Below are 20,509 nucleotides of genomic sequence, written 5' to 3'. Positions count from 1 at the left end.
CAGTACATGCTTCCTGCCCTCATTGTACTGTATAGAGAAGCAGCATGGCCCCCCATAATACAGGGATGCTCAGGATAAAACTACAGAGTGTACAGGGAATAAGCTCACTGGACTTCGGGCAGCATTGCCTAGTATTTTTGCACTTACCAAACAGGTATAAGAAAACCATTTGAATAGTACATTTACTAGACCAAAGGGGAAAAAAATGAGTTTGTTAGGTTTTACATGCATTTAAGGCAAACATGTAGACAATTAAATAGATCCTAAACATAAGTAATAAAGAAAGCCAAGATACATGATTGATCATTTCCAGCGCTCCTTTGCATTCGCAGATGGTTAGGTTGTCAGTCCACATCACACAAATGCATTTTCCACACTGCCATATTTTTACAAGAATATATTTAATAAAAAATGTTCACAGTGTCAGTGGTACAAGTCAAGCCATTTCAGGTCTTTTAAGGCAGTGCAAGCAGCAGAGTTGGAAAATAGATGAGCAGCTACAGGAGTGCGGTGGAGTTTACACTTGCCACATTACAGCTTCATCAGTCTGGTGATTTGATCTCTCCTTTTACGATCGCCTGCCCAGGATTTGCTCTTTGTACGGCATTTTAGCAGTTCTTCTCTGTAATCTTGGTGATGCATAGGGCAGTATCCCTGAGGCTCACACAACATCTATGAAAGAACCAAAAAAGGTAAGCAAAGTGTTTATTCCCTTTATTCTGCCACAAGCCACAAATAGGGAGTCCCTGAGTGAGTTACTTTATTTCAATGACTCAACAAGTATGCAGATAAAGACTTCTGACGTTTCTAAACTACATATGTTTTCAAGGTCAATGGCCCAGAATAACAAGAAATAAAAAAAATAAAAAACTAGGAGGATATGCCTATATGCCAGGATTTCCAGTACAGAAGTCCAACAACAGTATCCCCAAGTTGACTCCTCAGTATCTGCCATGTGCAAAGAGATTAGGTTTGAGTGGATTGAACCTTTAACGGTTGTTCTACATTTCCCTTCCCTGTCCTGAAGACAAACAAGATGACAAAATACATCTACCCAAAGTGAGGGGGAAAATGGGATTTTTGACTTACCGTAAAATCCATTTCTCTGATGTTCATTGAAGGACACAGCTCCTGATCTTCATGACCATTGCGACGTCCCAAAGCAGTGGTAAACCTGAGGGGTGTGAACTGTTCCCCACAGTAGTAGGACACTAGGCAAAAAAAGAATCTGGCTACTCCTATGGGCAGTCCCAGGGGGTATACTCCCCCTCTCTGTTATAGTTACTCCGTTTTGTTACAAGCAGTGTCAGAAGAATTCTCAACTCCACAGAGGGGTGGGTCCTGTGTCCGTCAAAGAACATCAGAGAAATGGATTTAACAGCAAGTCAAAAGTCCCATTTTCTCTTTTGTTCATTGACGGACACAGTTCCTGATCTTCATGACCATTGGGAAGTCCCAAAGCAGTGTTAAACCCGAGGGGGGGGGGGGGGGGGGACAGAAAAAAATTCAAGGCTAAACATTAGCCAACCAGGCAACAACCAAAAACAACTGAAGCCCACCTAAAAAAAAAAAAAAAAAAAAAACACAAACACACCCTCAAAGAGGATCAGGTCATCTAAAAAGCAGCATGCAAAATCTTGTGGCCAAAAAAAGCATTCGCAGATGTCAACACATCCACTGTATAGAACTTTGTGAAAGTGTGCACCGATGACCAGTTGGCCGCCTTGCAAACCTGCGTCACTGACACCTGACGACGAAAGGCCCAGGAGGCACTAAGCGCCTTAGTAGAGTGTGCCTTGACAGGGAAAGGGGGACCCCCTGATGGAATAGACATGAATAACCCTGTCTGATCTATCTGGAAATGGTCGAAGAGGAAGCGGACAATCCTTTCCGAGGCCCATCGTTAAGCACAAAAATAGGGAGTTTGACTTCCTAAAAAGACTACGTAGCTGCCAGGTACACCTAATTGCACGGACCAAATACAAGGCATGCAAGGCAATTTGATTTGGATTTTTTGGCCTGGGACACAGGAAAGACAGCACAATGTCTTCATTCAAATGAAAATCAGAGACAACCTTTTGAAGGAATGACAGACAGAGGCGAAGAACCACCTTATCTCTGTGAATCGCCAAGTAAGGTGGACAGGATACCGCGCAGAGGTAATAGCCACCAAAAAAGCCACCTTCTGAGACAGCGTAAGCAAGTAAATCTCCCAAAGATTCTCAAAGGGAGGCTTCTGGATGACCGAAAGCACCAAATTGAGGTCCCAAGGCGGCAACAGAGACAGCACTGGAGGAACCAAATGTGGACCCCCTGAAGAAAGGTGCACTCCAGGGAGTATGTGGCCAAGGGTCGTTCGAAGAAGACCGCCAAAGCCGACACCTGGCCCTTGATGGTACTCCAGGCCAAATTCTGTTCAACCACCCATTGGAAAGCTCAAGATCCAAGTCACAGAGAAAGAGCAAGGATGAACCTCAAAAGACTCACACCACACAATGCAAGTCTTACATGTACGATGGTAGATCCTCCTAGAAGTAGATTTCCTAGCTTTTAACAGTGTAGGAATCACAGACTCAGATAAACCTCTATCCATCACTACCTGGCATTCAACAGCAAAGCTGTCAAAGCCAGCAACTTTAAAACAGGATGGAAGATTGGTCCTTGGGGACAGCAGATCCTTCCTGAAATTAAGCTTCCAAGGAACAATGGCGACCAGCCGCACCAGATTGGCAAACCAAGCCCAGCGAGGCCAGTCCGGAGACACTAAGATGACCGTAGTCCCTTCTGCCTCGATCTGCATAGAAGTCTTGGCAGAAGCTTGAGAGGAGGGAAGGTGTAAAATCAGACAATACTGACTCCCACTGGGCCACCAGCGCGTCTGCGGCATCCACCAGAGGATCCCGTGACCAAGCCACAAACCTCTGCACCTTTCTGTTACATAGTTACATATTTACATAGTTTTTGAGGTTGAAAAAAGACATCAGTCCATCCAGTTCAACCTATGGTGTGTGTGTGTGTGTGTGTGTGAGAGAGTGTGTGTGTTTGATGTTAACCGTACATTGTATAGCCCATTATGTTGTGGTCTTTAAGGTGCCCATCTAATAGTTTCTTGAAGCTATCGATGCTCCCTGCTGATACTACTGCATGTGGAAGAGAATTCCACATCCTTGCTGCTCTGACAGTAAAGTACGTATTTTAAGATTAAACCGTTTTTTCCTCTAGTTTTAGTGAGTGGCCACGAGTCTTATTGTATTCCCTTTCTCTGAAAAGTTTGTTCCTTACGCTTCAGTCATCACCAGTACAGTATTTGTACATTGAAATCATATCCCCCCTCAAGCACCTCTTCTCCAGAGTTCAATGCTTGTAGTCTTTCCTCATAGCGGATGTCCTCCATTCCCCTAATTATTTTTGCTGCCCTTCTCTGTACTCTCTCTGGCTCCAGCACATCCTTCCTGAGGACCGGTGCCCAGAACTGGACGGAATACTCCAGATGTGGCCGGACCAGGGTCTTTTAGAGTGGGAGAATAATCTCTTTATTTCTGGAGTGAATCCCCTTTATACATGCCAGTATTTTGTTGGCTTTGCTTGCAGCGGCTTGGCATTGCATGCCACTGCCAAGCCTGTTGTCCATTAGGACCCCCAGGTCCTTTTCCATCTTAGATTCACACAGAGGTCCCCCCTAGTGAGTAGCTTGCTTTCGTGTTTCTGACACCCAAGTGCATTACTTTACATTTTTCAACATTAAACCTCATCTTTTGTTCAGGTCTGCTTGTAAGGTTTCCACATCCTGCAACGAAGATATTGGCATGCTTAGTTTAGTATCATCCGCAAATACTGAGATTGTGCTAGATATCCCCTCCTCTAGGTGTTTTATGAATAAATTAAACAGGATTGGTCCCAGGACAGAACCTTGGGGAACCCCACTTTCCACACCCGCCCAATCTGAGTACTCCCCATTTATCACCACCCTCTGGACTCTCCTCTGGAGCCAGTTCTCTATCCAGGTACTCACCCTATGGTCGATACCTATGCACCTTAGTTTGTACAGTAAGCGTTTGTGGGGAACTGTGTCATATGCCTTTGCAAAGTCCAGATACACCACATCCACAGGCTTTCCTTTGTCTAGATGGCAACTCTGCTATGTTGAGCAGAGACGCCAACAGATCCACCTCGGGGATACCCCATCAGAGACCCAACTGATGAAAAACCTTTTGATTAAGGGAAAACTCCCCTTGGTCCAATGCCTGCCGACTGAGGTAATCCGCCTGCCAGTTTTCCACTCAGGGAATGTGTACAGGGGAGAGGGCTGGAACGAACCATTCTGCCCACCTTAGAATGCTGGCTACCTCCAGACCCTCCAGGACACTTTGTGCCCCCTTGGTGATTGACATAAGCCACATCAGTGGCATTGTCCGATTAAATGCGCACTGAACACGGAGTTACAAGACATTGATCGGTAGTCTAGACTCTTCCAGTATCCAGATCCCCTGAGCAGAATTTTTGCAGAGGATGCTTTCCCAGCCGGACAGGCTGGCATCCGTGGTGACCACTGTCCAATACAAGGGAAGGAAGGATTTGCCCAGCCGAAGCGCCACAGAATGAAGGGTCAGCCGGATCGGATTGTCCAGGGACTGCGGAGTGTTATCCCATTTGGTCAGAATCTCCCTTTGCAGGGACCTCGCATGAAACTGTGCACACGAAACTGCCTTGAAGGTAGACACCATCGGCCCCAGCACCCGAGTCCAGGGTCAGACACAGATAGTCCAGCTTTGTGGACGGAACCAAAGCAGAGCAGACTTCTGAAAATTAGAATCCAGACGAACTCCCTCAGAATTCGTATGGTGATTTCCAGGTTTTCCACCAGAGCAGTAGGAGACTCTGCTCGCAGAAGGAGGTTGTCCAAGTAGCCCAGTACCACGACCACAATGCCAACACCGGGGGCTAACACTTTTGTGAAGACCCGAGTAGCAGAGGCGAGACCAAAAGGTAACACCACAACTGATAATGCTCCTTTCTCACGGCCGGACTCCATTCTGAACTTCTGCACCCGCACAAAGCAGTTCAGCGCTTTGAGGTCAAGGATTACATGCACCTTGCCTTCCTTCCTGGGAACTGTAAACAGGTTTGAATAAAAACCCTGAAAACGTTCCGAAGTTGGAACCGGGATAATCACCTCTTGAAATAACAGGTCTTGTACCACCCCCAAACAGACCCTATAAGTGGTCCGTGGACAGGCGTAAGTTGGAAGGAAAGGACCTTGCCGGGGGACAAGAGCGAAACTCGACCTAGTAGCTGGACTGAATGACTTTGTGGACCCACTTGACTTGTACTAGGGAAGTACACGGGACCAGGAAACCAGCAAAGATGTCCCCCCACCCCCACCACGGATGAGGGCGCACCTTCATGCTGAAGGAGCCATGTCCATGGGTCTGGCGAAGCCAGCTCTCGGCTTGCCAGACCAGGTTAATTTGGATCCTCCAGTGGAGGCCCTGAAAGGCTTTGAGCCCTTGTCAGACAACCCTGAGGGAAGAAAAAACGTCTTACAAGCCGAGAAGGAGAGCCCACGTCTACGACGAGTTTCCTTGCCCTTAGGCATCATAGATAAAGTGCAGCCCCTGGCCCAGCTGGTCCGCCAGCTCAGCAAAGGCGGGGGGGGGGGGGATGTTCTCCTTCCAGGTCATGGTGTAAAAGCTAAGCCCACTCTGTACCGAACCAGCCAGAGTGTACATATTGCGGGCCACAGCCACCGCCTTCCTGTCAGCCGGATCCTAAAAGGCCGGGGTCTCTTCCACCAGAATCATGGTTGCCGTGTTCAATCTGGACACCGGAGGGTCCACCACCGGTGGAACAGTCCACGTCTTAGTAAGGGACTCCTCTTTGGGGTAACGCCAAGTAAATCGCTTAGGGACCCCAAGGGGTCGCTTTGTTAGTCCCTAGGCGGGGAAAGGAAACACCTTTGCCGCTCTAGATGGCTTGTGAGTGCCAAGGGAAACCTGCGCCTCTGTTGCAGCTGCGTCCTCCATCTTCAAGGTCTCACGCACAGATACAATCAGTGCTTCCACCAGCACCTTTTTTGTGCACGGTTGCAGATGTGGAGGAATCATCCTCACTATCTGAGGATTCGGGGAGCGTGGTCGCAGACCCAGCAGGGTGACCCACGTCTGCAGTGGCTGAATCAGATTCAGGATCTGAGGAGACAGATGAGGCAGGGGGTGCTTTTTGCTAGCCCGTCCCTCGAAAGCCATCTCCACCCGGGACACAAAGGACTCCAGGACCGCCGTCAGTGCATCAATGGACGGTTGGGATCCGGAGGACCCCGCAGCCTCAGAGAGGGGATCAAGTGCGGAGATGTGCTCCAAAGACTCCATGAATTTACCAGGGGGACACTACAAAAAGTGTAACACTGCAAAGGGACAACCCTCACCGCACTGGCAGCAACACCTAGTCGCCAGGCACAAAGCACCAAGCGATCCTCAGCATTGAGGGAAAGAAACCTACCAGACTCACCGCCCAGCAGAAACAGGCACCTGCAGCCACCAGGAAAATCTGCACTCCACGAGCGGCGATCCGGAAGTGAAAAAAATCCAAGAGTCAGCACCAGGGGATGAGGAGGGGCTCACATCACCGGAATCGTCGCCCATAGGGCTCCACTGTCATGGCCGCCGCTATTTTCAATGGCAAACCACTGCAAAATGGCCGCCAGACTACACAAACATTGCCTCTGTGCAAAGGAACACACAGGCTACAGCAAAATGGTGGCACCACGAAGCTCCCAAGAACACAGGAGGGATCACTAGGCCTCAAGGACAGGCCCTGGGAGGACAGGTGGCCCTGACAGGAGCCCCCACCAGGTACAACCCCCCTACACAGCCGATCGCCGGCACAGCCCCCCCCCCCCCCCGGCCCCCATTCACCAGCATAGCGCTCTGCCCCCACCCCAGCAGGAGGTGGACCAGACTACCCACACAGCCCCAGCATAAGTGGAGGGGCAGAGGGGGACAGATGAAGGGGGGTGCCTGACGGGAAGGAGGGGAACCCAGATGTCCGACCGTCCCAAGGAGGGGCCCACGTCCACCCCAAAACCCTCCAGGGGGAGAGAGGGGACAGCTACTCACCCTACCAGGAACTAGACGGGCACTGCTTCAGACAAAACTCGTCACCATCGAAATGGGGGGGCTGTCGGTCAGGAGGAACACTGCGACTCAGGCCGAGACCCAGTCGTATGCGACCTTCCTAGACATTTAGGCAGGTCAGCTCCCATCCGGTGGGGCTATGTCGCGGTCGACCTAGCTCGCTTGCTGGCCAGGACTAGGGTGACCACTGGATCTAGCTCATCCAGCCCATCGCCCAGTCCGGCAGTTTATTGCAGATCTCACAGGAAAAAACCAGGAGAAAAAAAATTTTATTTTTGTACCAACTGTAAAATCAATTTCTCTGAGTTAATCGACGGACACAGCGCTCTATAAATCATAACTAGTGGGTTATATTGCCTCCTCCAGGAGTAGGACTAGGCAGAACAAAAAACACCTGGCTACACCCATAGGCCGTCTTCAGCTGGTTACCCCCTCTCTGCTCTAGGTAATCAGTTTAGTAGCAAGCAGTATTAAAAAGTATCAGAACTCCATAGGAGGGGTGGGAGCTGTGTCCTTTTATGAGAAATAGATTTTACAGTAAGTACAAAAATCCAATTTTCTTTCGTTCATCGACGGACACAGCGCTCCATTAAACATAACTAGTGGGACGTCCAAAAGCAGTGCCAAAATGAAAAATGAGGGGCGAGGAAAATAACCCAAGGCTAAACATAAGTGCTCTTAACCAGGACACCGAAGCCTTAACCGGGTCACAGGAACCCCGTCTGAAAAAAATAAAAGTTTAAGGAAAAACACCCCTGAAGAGGGAACAGCAGCCTGCAAAACTATTTTGGCCAAAATAACTATCCGCAGATGCCAAAGTATCTACCTTATAGAATTTTGTGAAGGTATGCACAGACAACCACGTTGCCGCCTTGCAAACTTGCGATATTGAAGCCTGATGACGGAAGGCCCAAGTAGCACTCAGTGCCCGAGTAGAATGCGCCATGGCAGAGTAAGGTGGAACCTGACATTTAATGCAAGAGGCCTGAGTCACCGTCTGTCTGATCTATCTGGAGATGGTAGCCAAAGAAGCGGCCAGCCCTTTTCTCGGTCTGTCTATAACCACAAAAAGCGTGTCTGACCTCCGAAAAGGACTCAGTAGCTGCCAGATACACCCGAATCGCACAAACCACATCCAAGGTATGCAAAGCAAATTTCTTGGGATGAGGCTGCTTGGGACACAAGGAAGGCAACACAATGTCCTCATTCAAATTAAGTCAGAGACAACTTTGGGCATGAATGATGGACAGGGACGAAGAACCACTTTATCCCTATGGACCATCAAATAGGGACTGCGACAGGATAATGCCACTAATTCCGATACCTGCGGGCCGAGGTAATAGCCACCAAGAATGTAACCTTCTGGGATAATGTAGGCAAGGAAATCTCCTGAATATTCTCAAATGGAGGTTTCTGGAGAACGGAAAACACTAAATTTAAATCCCATGGCGTTAAGAGAGACCATACAGGTGGAGCCACATGTCGAACCCCCTGAATGAAGGTACGAACTAAAAAGAGTGAATGGCTAGGGGTTGCTGAAAGAAGATTGATGGTACTCAAGGCCAACTTCTGATGAATGCCCTGTTGAAGAAAGGTTAAGATCCGAGCCACAGAAAAGGATCAAGGATGAGCGCTGATTGACTCACACCAAGAAATACATGCTTTCCACGTACGATGGCAAATCTTGCTGGAAGACTACTCCCTCCCCTTCACCAGAGTAGGGATCACTGATCCAGACAGACCTCTATCCCTCAGTACCTGGCTTTCAATAGTTAAGCCATTAAACCCAGCGACTAAAGCAGGGTGGTGTATCAGCCCTTGGGACAACTGGTCTTGTCGGCAAGGAAGCCCCCAAGGAATGTTTACAGCCACCAGGATGGTTGGAAGATCATCTCTCTTGATTCCTCACAGGAACTGCGAAAGCCTCAGCCGAGGATGATACTGGCCTTACCGTGGCCCTTGGATGCCTGCGGCGTCTGTCAGAAGACCCGTGACCTCGTCACGAACTTCGGTATCCTCCTGTGGAGTCGAACCTGCTAAAGGAGCTGCATGTAAGACTGTGCAAACAGAACTGTCTTGAAGGTGGTTACCACCAGACTCCAAACCTGTATGCAAAATGGGAGCGAGAACTATCTGTGTGACAGCAGCCGGTGTATCACAGCCTGTGGTCCCTGAAGTTTGTACAGAGGAAAGACCACTCTAGTTAGAAAAAGAATCAGGCCTAGGTAAGATAACTCCCTGGACAATCATCTTAGGTAGTTCAGACCTCACCTGAACCTTTGCAGGAATTAAATCCGCACAAGGAGACTCAGGACCAAAAAAACCTGAAAAGGACAAGCTTTGTCCCCCTTTCTGGGTACCCCCCAAAAGAAATATTTTGTGGATCTCCTTGACGCTCACCAATGATGTCCACGGGGCCAGAAACCAGCGAAGATGTCCCCCTACCCCAATAATAGGTGAGGGCAGACCTTCATGCTAGTCTTGTTTGCTGGTCCGGGGAAGCTAGCTTTAGGCTTACCAGACCCAGGTTGTTTGGAACCTCACGGGGAAGATTTAAAAGATCTATTTCCCTTATTCTCCATCCGAGAAGCACAAAATAATTTTCTGTGGGCTGAGAAGGAGGGCCCAGTCTACAGTGAGGCTCCTTCCCTTTCCTTGACTAAGCCAGAAAGGTACTCTTCCCCCCCCTCCCCGTGATACCCTTAATGGTGTCATCCAGGGTAGCCCCAAACAAGCGATCGAAAGGGTAGATCAATAAGAGGCTTGGTCTGCGGACCAATTCTTAAGCCAGAGCACGCGCCTAATCCACCGCTGAAACAAAGTTTGGACAGCACAGCAGCTGTATCCAAAGCTGCATCTTAAATAAACTGCAGCCCATGGACCAACTGGTCCGCTAAATCAACATAAGCAGTGGGGACCTGCTCACCCTCCAGGCCCTGGCGCAAAAGCTTGGCCCATTCAGTTAGGGTCTGACACACCAGGGCTAAGGCAAAGACTGGCCGCAATGCTGAACATGCCATAGTAAGCATGCTATTAAACATGCGGCATGCCACAGCCTCCGCTTTCTTGTCAGCCGGGTCCTTAAAGGACGGGGATTCCTCTAGTGGGATCATGGTTGCTTTATTCAACCTGGAAACAGAAGGGTCCACCACTGGTGGACTAGTCCACTTTTTTTTTTAAACGTGACTCCTCAAAAGGGTAACGTACAGCAAAACGTTTGGGGACCACAAAGGGTAATTTTGGTTGTTCCCATTCCTTACAGGAAAACCTGTCAAAATAAGGCAAATAAGGAAACACCTTTGGAGTATGATGCGACTTATGCAAAGAAAACAACACCGCAACGTCCGTGGCTACATCAGCCGCATCCAGCATCTTTAAGGTCTCACGCACTGCAGTAATAAGTGCGTCTACCAGCGGCTGTTCATTCGCTGCTGCGACCATGAAGGAATCATCATCACTATTGGATGGATCAGGGGGTGTGCTATTAAGTCCCCCTGGGTGGGGCACATCCACGGCGGCATCCAGCTCAGAATCAGAGGAGACCGACTGAGCAGGGGAAGGCGAAGGCCGAGAGAAAAAACAAAAAAAAAGATGTAAGGAAGGAGAAAAAAAAATGCTAGGACCAGAGATCCCAGCGGGGAGCCTAGGTCCTTACTCCTGACTAGACAGATTAAAATGGAGGAGGGTTATATAACAGCTGTGGACAGCCCATGGGCATGTGTTTTTTGATCTGTCTACTCCTACTCCTGGTGGAGGCAATATAATTCACTAGCTATGATTTATGGAGCGCTGTGTCCAAACAAAATAGAAATTTCTATCTAAAAAGAAAAAATTGCCAGGACCAGAGATCCCAGCAAGGAACTAGGTCCTTACTTCTGACTAGGCAGAAAAAACTAACTATAGCAGAAAGGGGGAGTATACCCCTCTGGGACTGCCAACTGCCCATAGGCGTAGCCAGATTCTTTTTATGCCTAGTGTCCTACTCCTGTAAGGGGCAGTATAACCCAATGGTCATGAAGATCAGGAGCATTGTCAGTCGATGAACAAAAGAGAAATTTCCATTCATCACCATTCCAGCAGAAGATGTAAAAAAAAAAAAAAAAAAAAAAAAGTAAACTTTATCTCCAGCTTTGTCCCAATGACAACTGCTACAGATGCAAAGTAGGAGAAACTATCCCCACTGGCACAAGGACACAATACAAAACAGACAATGGTTCCAAATCCTCCCCCACCCTATTAAAATACATGGCGTGCCCACCTTCTTCCCCCCCCCCCAAAATCCATTCCTTCAGGTCTGGCTCCCCCCCATATCCCTGAACACTTATCTGGCTTCATGTCACCACCTCCAGTGTCACTCTCCTCACTTCCTGCTTTCACAGGAGAAGTTGAGGGGAGCTGAACAATAAGCCCCTACTGCCATCAGTCTAACTTCTATGAGGAGGGAGCAGGTGAGCGGCTCACCACTCCAGTGAGCGCAAGAAGGGCAGAGCTCCCTAAAGACACAGAATCAAGCATCTTTGATAGCTCAATTCTCAGTCTTAGAGGTGGCGGGGGACAGAGGCAGCATCACTGCTACCTTCATCGACTCTAAAGTTACATGGAAAAACACTGCTTGAAAAGGCAATATTTACATGATGACTAAGCTAGAATGCTTGCCTTTTTTTTATAATTGCCTTTCTAAAAAAAAAAAAAAAAAAAAAAAAACACTTGATAGGCATCCTCAAACAGCAATAAGGCTAAAATCATAGAATACAAATTATATAGGACAGAAAAGACCGATGCTAAACAGCAGCAACACAGATATGAAGTCCTACCTTGTATTCTGGGAAAAAGTCTTTGTAACCCCCTTTAAGCAGATACACTTCTGGGTAATGAAGACTTGGATATTCATTCCTGGCCCGGTCTTCCTCTCTCAAAAAACGGCACCTTTAATGGAAGACACTTGTATGGCTAAGTGACATTAAATGAATTATAGGACGAAAGAGAGGTAGGTCAAAATACAAACTGATATAGGTTTTGTGAAAGGTAGCTTTAATAAAATCAAAGTTCCCAACAAAGCTGGAGATTTTTACTGGGGCACCTAAAACCGGTCATAAAAATGCGGCTGAAAATACTAGCCCTTAGACTAAATGCAGTTATTCTTTTGATCATGCATGACAATAGAACAGCCTTCATATGCCAGGGGAATCATCCATAAACATCCACAGAAAACAGATCATAGCAATTAGTAGGCAATATCCCATATTCAAGTGCTTAGGTATCCTTTCACACTGCTAAGGCATTTGATTCCATCGAATTGCCTTTTCTTCAGGCATACCACAGAAGCTTTGGTATACAGTTTAGGAAATAGATCTCAGTACAAGATGTTTGAAACGACCTACATGCCAAGCTCCTTCAAAAGCTGTGTGCAAGAGAACCTAGAAAAAAAATGGGATTTTTGACTTACCGTAAAATCAATTTCTCTGATGTTCATTGACGGACACAGCTCCTGATATTCTTATATTGGGTTATACTGCCCTCTACAGGAGTAGGACACTGATGCCAGATGATGGAAAGCCCAGGAGGCACTAAGCGCACTAGTAGAGTGAGCCTTGACAGGAAAAAGAGGAACCTGACCCCTGATGGAATAGGCCTAAATCACCATCTGTCTAATCCATCCAGAAATGGTCGCAGAGAAAGCGGACAACCCTTTACAAGGTCCATCCGTGAGCACAAATATAGAGTCCAACTCCCTGAAAGACTCCGTAGCTGCCAGGTACACCCTTATTGCCCGGACCACATTCAAGGTATGCAGGGCAAATTCCTTTGGATGTTTAGGCCTGGGACACGGAAGGCAATACAATGTCTTCAATCAAATGAAAAACAGAGACAATCTTTGGAAAGAATGACAGACCGGGGCGAAGAACCACCCTAACCTCTGTGAATCACCAGGTAAGGTGAACGACAGGATAACACCGCCAGTTCCGACACCCTGCGCGCAGAGGTGATTAGCCAATAAAAAGGCCACCTTCTGGGACAGCATAAGCCTGGGAATTTCCTGAAAATTCTCAAAAAGAGCCTTCTGAAAGACAGAGCACCAAATCAAGGCCCCAAGGCGGCAACAGAGACCGCACTGGAGGTGTCAAGTGCCTAACTCCCTGAAAAAAAAAGTACGCACCAGGGAATAAGTGGCCAAGGGCCGTTGAAATAAGACCGCTAAGGCCACCACCTGACCCTTGATAGTACTCTAGGTCAGTTTCTGCTCAACCCCCCGTTGAAGGAAGGTCAACATCCGAGCCACAGAACAAGAGAGAGGATGAACCTCAAGAGACTCACACCATGCAATGTAGGTCTTCCACGTACCATTGTAGATCTTCCTAGAAGTAGGTTTCCTAGCTTTCAACAGCTTTGGAAACACAGACTCACGACGGTAAAGCAGGATGGAAGATTGGTCCTTGGAAGCTTCCTCTCAGGGAAGATCTGCTGTCCCAAGCCTTGTGTGGCCAGTCTGGGGCCACTAAGATGACTGGAATCCCTTCTGCCTCGATCTTGCATAGAGGTCTTGGCAGAAGCTTGAGAGGAGGAAAAGGTGAAAAATCAGATGATACTGATCCCACGGGGCCAGAAGCGCATCTGCAGCGTCTGCCAAAGGATCCTGTGATCGAGCTACAAACCTCTGCACCTTTCTGTTGAGCCGAAAGCCAACAGATCCGCCTTGGGATGTTGTGAATGAAACACCTCGGGATGAAGGGACCACTCCCCTTGGTCCAACGCCTGCCAACTGAGGTAATCCGCCTGTCAGTTTTCTACTCAGGGAATGTAAACGGGGGAGCGAGCTGGGACGAACTGTTCTGCCCACCTTAAAATGCCGGCTACCTCCAGAGCTGCCAGGACACTTCTTGTGCCCCCCTGGTGACTGACATAAGCCACGGCCCTGGCATTGTTCGAATGAATGTGCACTAGACATCCCTGAAGACGAATCGTTCAATGTTCCAGGCACAGTCTGATCACTCGGAGTTCAAAGACATTGATCAGTACTCTTCCAGTGTCCAGATCCCCCTGAGCAGAATATCTGCTGAGGAGGCCTCCCCAACCGAACAGGCTGGCATCCGTGGTGACCACTGTCCAATACAAGTGGAGGAACCAGAGACTGCGGATTCTTGTCCCATTTGGCCAGAATATCCCTTGCAGAGACCTCGTATGGAACTGTGCAAACGGAACCGCCTTGAAGGTAGACACCATCGGGCCCAGCACCCGCATGCAAGTCCAGAGGAATGACCATCTGCTGGACAGCAGGAGATGAATTGCAGCCTGTAGTAGCTGGAGTTTGTCCAGAGGAAGAAGCACTCTGGCTAAGGCCGAGTCCAGAGTCAGACCCAGACAGTCTAGCTTGTGGACAGAACCAGAGACTTCTGAAAATACAGAACTTAACCAAACTCCCTCAAGCTCATATGGCGATTTTCAGGTTTTCCACCAGAGTAGTAGGAGACTCCACTCGCAGAAGGAGGATGTTCAAGTAGCCCAGTACCGCAATCAACTTTCGTGAAGACCGAGGAGTAAAGGCGAGACCAAAAGTTAATTCCACAAACTGATATTGCTCCTCTCCCATAGCAAACCGGACGATGTGCTTGAGACCAACACACATTGGAATGTGAAGGTTTGCATCCTTGATGTGGAAAGCAAGAAAATACCCTGATCCAAGGAAGCCTCCAACGTGCGAACGGACTCCATTCTGAACTTCTGCACCCTCACAAAGCAGTTAAGCACCTTGAGGTCCAGAACCGGACACACCTTGCCTTCCTTCCTGGGGACTGTAAACCGGTTTGAGTAAAACCCCTGAAAACATTCCAAAGTCGGAACCGGGACTATCACCCGTAAAGAAAAGGTCTTGCACCACCCCAAAATGAACCTGTAAGCGGACCGGGGACAGTCGCACGTCGGAAGGAAGAACCTTACCGGAGGGTAAGAATGAAACTCGAACTTGTAGCCGGACCAAATGTGTACCAGGGGAGTCCAAGACCCAATGAAGACGTGTCCCCCACCCCAGATGCAGGTGAGTGTGCACCTTCCTGCTGAAGGGGCCTTGTCTGCGGATCTGGAGAAGCCTGCCTTTGACTTGCCTGACCCAGCTCGCTTGGATCCTCCAGAGCCGAGACACTAGGGTAGCCGCATCCAAAGAGGCATCACAGATAACTGCAGCCCTTGGACCAGCTGGTCCACCGGCTCAGCAAAGGCAGGGGGGAGCTCCATGGCATAAAAGCTTAGCCCACTCGGTCAGAGTCTGCGACACCAGGACAATGGTGAATATCGACCCCAGTGCCAAACTAGCTAGGGTGTACAAATTGCAGGTCACAGCGTCCGTTTTCCTGTCAACCAGGTCCTTAAAGGCCAGGGACTCCACACCCAGAATCATGGTTGCCTTGTTTATTCTGGAAACCGGAGGAAACCTGGAACACAATTGACTCCAGGACTGCCGTCAGTGCATCGATGGATGGATGGGGCCTGAAAGGCCCCGCAGCCCTAGAGAGGGGATCAGGTGGGGAGATGTGCTCTAAAAACTCTATGAGTCACCAGGGAGACCCCACAAAAAAAAGAGTAAAAACACTGCTAAGGAACAACCCCCCCACCACTTTGTCAGCACCACCCGGTCACCAGTCACAGAGCAGCAATCGATCCTCAGCAGAGAGGGAGAGGACCCCACCAGACTCCCTGCCTAGCAGAAACTAGGCACCGCAGTCACCAGGAGAATCTGAACTGCATGAGTGGCTATAAGGAAATGAAAGGATCCAGGAGTCAGCACCAGGGGATGAGGAATCCTGAAATCACCGCCCAGAGGGCTTCACTGTCATGGCCGCCACTATTTTCAATAGCAAACCACCGCAAAATGGCAGCCGGACTAAACAAATATGGCTGCAGTACATTGAAGCACAAAAGCTACAAGAAAATGGCGGCACCACGAGGCTCCCAGGGACCCAGGAGGGATCCCTAGGCCTCAAGGACAGACCTAGGCAGGACAGGGAGCCACCACCAGGTACAAACCCCCCCGCACAGCCGATCAGTCGCCGGCGGCGAACCCCTCTGCCCCACCACAGGAGGTGCCCAAACCACCCACACAGCACCAGTGTGTAGGGGGGGGGATAGGATGGGGGGACAAATGAAAGGGGGTGCCTGATGCGAAGGAGGGGAACCCGGGGGTTCCGACCGTCCAAAGGGGGGCCCACTTCCACCCCAAAACCCTCCAGGGGGAAAGAGACGGGCACCGCTCCAGACAGAACCCTTCGCCATCGGAATGGGGGAGCTGTCGGCCAGGAGGAACGCTGAAACTTGGCCAAGACCCAATCGTATGAGACCTCCCAAGGTGTTTAATTTAAAGGCCATCCCCTGTCCAGTGGGGCAATGTCACGGCTGACCTAGCACAGAGCTGAGGTCTGCGCGCACTTGCTGGCCACACTGAGGTGACCACTGGATCTAGATTATCCAGCCCATCGTCCATTCCGGCAGTTGACTGTAGATCTTGCAGGAAAGAAAAACAGGAGAAAAACCTTAGTTAGAAATACCGTCACCGGTAAGTCTAAAAGCCTATCATTTCAGAACAGCACCTGGAGAGAGGGTAGCTCCACCCAAATTCCCAGGAAACACTGCAATCTTTAAATCCCTCCTCTTCCCCCATGCCTTCAGTTCTAGAGTAGCCGTCAACATGCTGGAAAACAGAGCACATAACAATAAAACATAACTGGTTATCAAGTCATATCTTAAAATACCGTCACCGGTAAGTCTAAGGTTTACTTAAAGCGCCTTTCAGGACAGCACCTGGAGAGGATAGCCAAATAACTTACCCTAGGGCGGGAACACTGCCTGCAGTACTTTCCTACCGAAGGCCTGATCTGGAGCTGACAAGTAAGTCTAGCCTATAGTGCCGAAGGAAAGTAGAAAAACTGGACCAGGTAGCTGCCTTGCAGATTTGTTCAGGCGAAGCACTGGCTCTTTCGGCCCAGGAAGCAGCCATTGACCTAGTAGAATGAGCTGCAGTACCCTCAGGCCTCAGGAGGAGTTAGCCCCTCGATTCCTAGCAGCCCCCTAAGGTCCCTAGCAGCGCTTCCACCATGTCGGAGGAAAAACAATAACTGAAGGCATGGTGGAAGAAGGGATTTAAAGACTGCAGTGTTTCCTGGGAATGTGGGTGGAACTACACTCTCTCCAGGTGGTGTCCTGAAAGGCGAAAATTTCTTTCTAAAAAGAAAAAAAACTGCCAGGACCAGAGATCCCAGGAAGGAACTAGGTCCTTACTCCTGACTAGGCAGAAAAAAACTGAGTACCTATAGCAGAGAGGGAGATTACCCCCCCTGGGAGTGCCCATAGGCATAGCCGGACTTTTTTTTCTGCCTAGTGTGCTACTTCTGTAGGGGGCAGTATAACCCAATGGTTATGAAGATCGGGAGCTGTGTCCGTCAATGAACAAAAGAGAAAATATAGGTTTACACTTTGAGCCTTTAAAGTCCCATTATATAGGGGGAAACCTTTCTTTTTAAGTTACATAGGGAAGTGGCCGTGCTGAGCAGATATTTCAAACCTCATTTTTCTTGTTGCAAACAGGAGCAACAGCAGGGACATGCTTCTTCTATTCTGTATGATGGAGAAGTTTTGCCTGCACGCTTTTCCAAGTGGGTGATGTCAGAGCTCAGTCCCACAGCATTAACCATTTCTGGGGCAAAGCTGACAAGAAAATTCCAGTGTCTAGGATCAAGTGCAGACATTTTAGACAGACAATCAGATAGTTCTAGTGCAGAGTTCCGAAAAAGTAGGAACCTGTCAGATTTCTCAGGGTCTGCACAGTCTGATGGACGTTGGCTAAATGCGCATGAGTCAACTATACCTAAAGAAGGTCGTCCAAGTATCCCACTTGGGAAACACCTTGATGTCGAGGCAAGAACCGGGCTAGCACCTTGATAGGGACCTGAGGTGTGGTGGACAGGCCCAGGGTAAGCCCCATAAAAACTAAGAAGCACTGGGAAGATGAATACGTAAACATAGGTATTCTTGATTTCCACCCAGACCAAGAAATGTCCTAGATGGAGGAGAGTAATGACCGACCAGGCAGGCTGTAGCTATTAGGTTCAACACTCAGGACCCACAGTTTAATTAATCCTGGAATCAGACATAGGCTAAGGCCTTCTGAGAGCTCCAGGTTGACCCAGAAATAGATGACACAAATAACTTCAGGTCAAGTTAGGTGCAGACTGCGTAACTAAGGTCTAAAAAAAAAAAAGGTAGTCCTAAGCATAGGAGCCATGTCCACAGACTAAACCTCCCCACATTCAAATTCATCCAAAAGGATAGGGTACTCTATCCCTGGTTTGTAACTCCTGGATACTACGTTCTGGACCAAGTGCAGAAGTGTTCTTGGTAAGGCTGTCCAGGGATGCATCCAAAGGCAAGGTGTCCCAGCTCAGATGGTCTGGGGAACCACTGGCAAGCCAATGCCTCTGTATGTGCCCAGGCAGAAACCCAGCTGGACAAAAAGGAGAATAGTATTCCCTCCAACAAATGCCAAAGTAATGGCACAAAAATTGCTCACAGTTAGACACCTTAGAGCCCGGAGTGGCAATTAGAATTGGCAGACGCAGCCAACTCCAAAATTAAAGATGGGTGGGCTGCATCAGGAGGGCCCAAAATGGTACAAGTATGAACTATATCCACAGACTGAACCATCCCATGTGCTTACTCATCCCGAAAAATAGATTAAGCTCAACATTATACAAATACAGTAGGAAAATCCAGAGATTAACTCTGTATGGCAGAGAAGTCTGCTTTTGATTCACAAGAATTACTTACAGACTAACTGTGGAGATAATGGCCATCGGTGCCAAGACCGTCAGTACATAAAACTGGAAATAAGACACGACTCCATAAACCACTCCAGAGCAAGGGTTATTGCCCATCCTTGATTAAAGCCAGGTACCCACGGGCCAAATGTCAGAAGACAACGGCCGATGCAAAAAAAAAAGGCCAACATTCAGCCCGTGTGTAGGTTGGTCTGGTGGCCGGCTTCTGTCAGACGAGCATGCTGGAAAACATCCGAATGACTCCCAATCAGCGCTTCCTGCCATTGGCTGAAAGCGCTGTTTAGAGTGTTCTGGCAGGGGGGCTATCCCCCTGTCAGAACACAACAGCTCAGCGGGGGAGATCGCTGTACTAAGCGCTCATGGTTAGTACAGTGTCTGACCAGACAGTTATTTTGTTCAACCTGCAGCGTTGAATGAAAAAAAAAAAAAAGCATATACCCGGCTTAAGTCACCATAGGTCTCTTGCACCAAGAGTAAATAACGGAGATATTACTGGCCAGGGGTTTTTCATTTACCCACTGCAGAGCATAAGGGGTTAGGGGCCAGCCATGACTAGGTCAAAATAAATGTTTTGGTTTACATTTTATGCTCCTTTATTTTATTGAAAATTTGAAACCTACCTTCATATGTTTCTGTAATATATTCCATATATAATTCCTGTATATTTCAGAGTTTAGGGGATTCAGAAGGTGGGGTTTTTAGGCTAAACAAAAGGTGCAGGTATTTGTTTAATTATCTTTAATTTGTGTTAATATGTGAAATACTCAATGAAAAATAAAAAATACTTTTTACATGAGAGGAGTGTTTGTTACAAGGTACTTACATTTTTGGACCTCTCTCTGAGGAGAACTCGCAATGAAACACCAAAATAATGCGCTTTTGTGCCACAGATGGAACCAGAGGTTGATTTAGAAAATAAGCCAACATGTCTTCTGGTCGATGGAGGTTTAATGCTTCCTTAATGGTCAGAAGAAAGAAAAAGAAAGAGTGTATTGAATGCTGCTCTTGACCTTTCACAAACTCCTATGAACTAAAGCTTATAATATTTGTTGCTACAGCAGCAAAGCTATCCTCCATTGCCAATGGGCATTGATTTCAGTTACAGACTTTCCAATCACCAATTCAGTACTTTCCACTAAAGCTACTTTGTTCCGGACTATGGCCACTAACCTCTATAATGTAACCTGCTCTGTATTAGCAGTTTGCCATAGACCACTGACATACTAACGTAATGAAAGCAGAGAATACCTAATCACAAACCAATCTACTTCTGGTTGTTAAAATCAGAGCAGTACCTGTGGTAGCACAGAGACTGCTGGATCAGTAAAAGGAAACAAGATTTAAAATAAAACGACAGGTAGAGACTTACACTAAGGCAACCAGAAAACTGCTCAAGGGGTAAAGATGGACTGCCACTAAACAGCAGCGTGAAACATCACCCGGCTCAGCCAATCCCCGCTATATGTTGCTGTTCAGTGGCAGTCTACCCTCAACCCTCCCGAGCGGTTTTTTGATTGCCTCAGTGTAAGTCTCTACATGTTTTATTAAATCTGG

The 20,509-nt window shown here is 48.2% G+C and overlaps 1 protein-coding gene across 1 annotated transcript in view; it reads right to left on the bottom strand.

Moving 5' to 3' along the window:
* Positions 1-384: 384 nt before the first annotated feature.
* CDC25C (cell division cycle 25C) overlaps positions 385-20,509 on the bottom strand; it is an 82,789-nt gene continuing 62,664 nt past the window's right edge. Inside the window, exons 13-15 of the mRNA XM_082254093.1 lie at positions 19,779-19,912; positions 11,948-12,059; positions 385-672 (exon numbers count right to left, since the gene is read on the bottom strand). Coding sequence (XP_082110219.1) covers positions 532-672; positions 11,948-12,059; positions 19,779-19,912 — 387 coding nt within the window. The 3' untranslated portion in view covers positions 385-531. The remainder of the gene's footprint in view (positions 673-11,947; positions 12,060-19,778; positions 19,913-20,509) is intronic.

This window comes from Pelophylax lessonae, assembly GCF_965119305.1.
Source record: "Pelophylax lessonae genome assembly, chromosome: 4".
Classification (NCBI taxonomy): Eukaryota; Metazoa; Chordata; class Amphibia; order Anura; family Ranidae; genus Pelophylax; species Pelophylax lessonae.
This window is presented reverse-complemented; position numbering and strand designations above follow the sequence as displayed.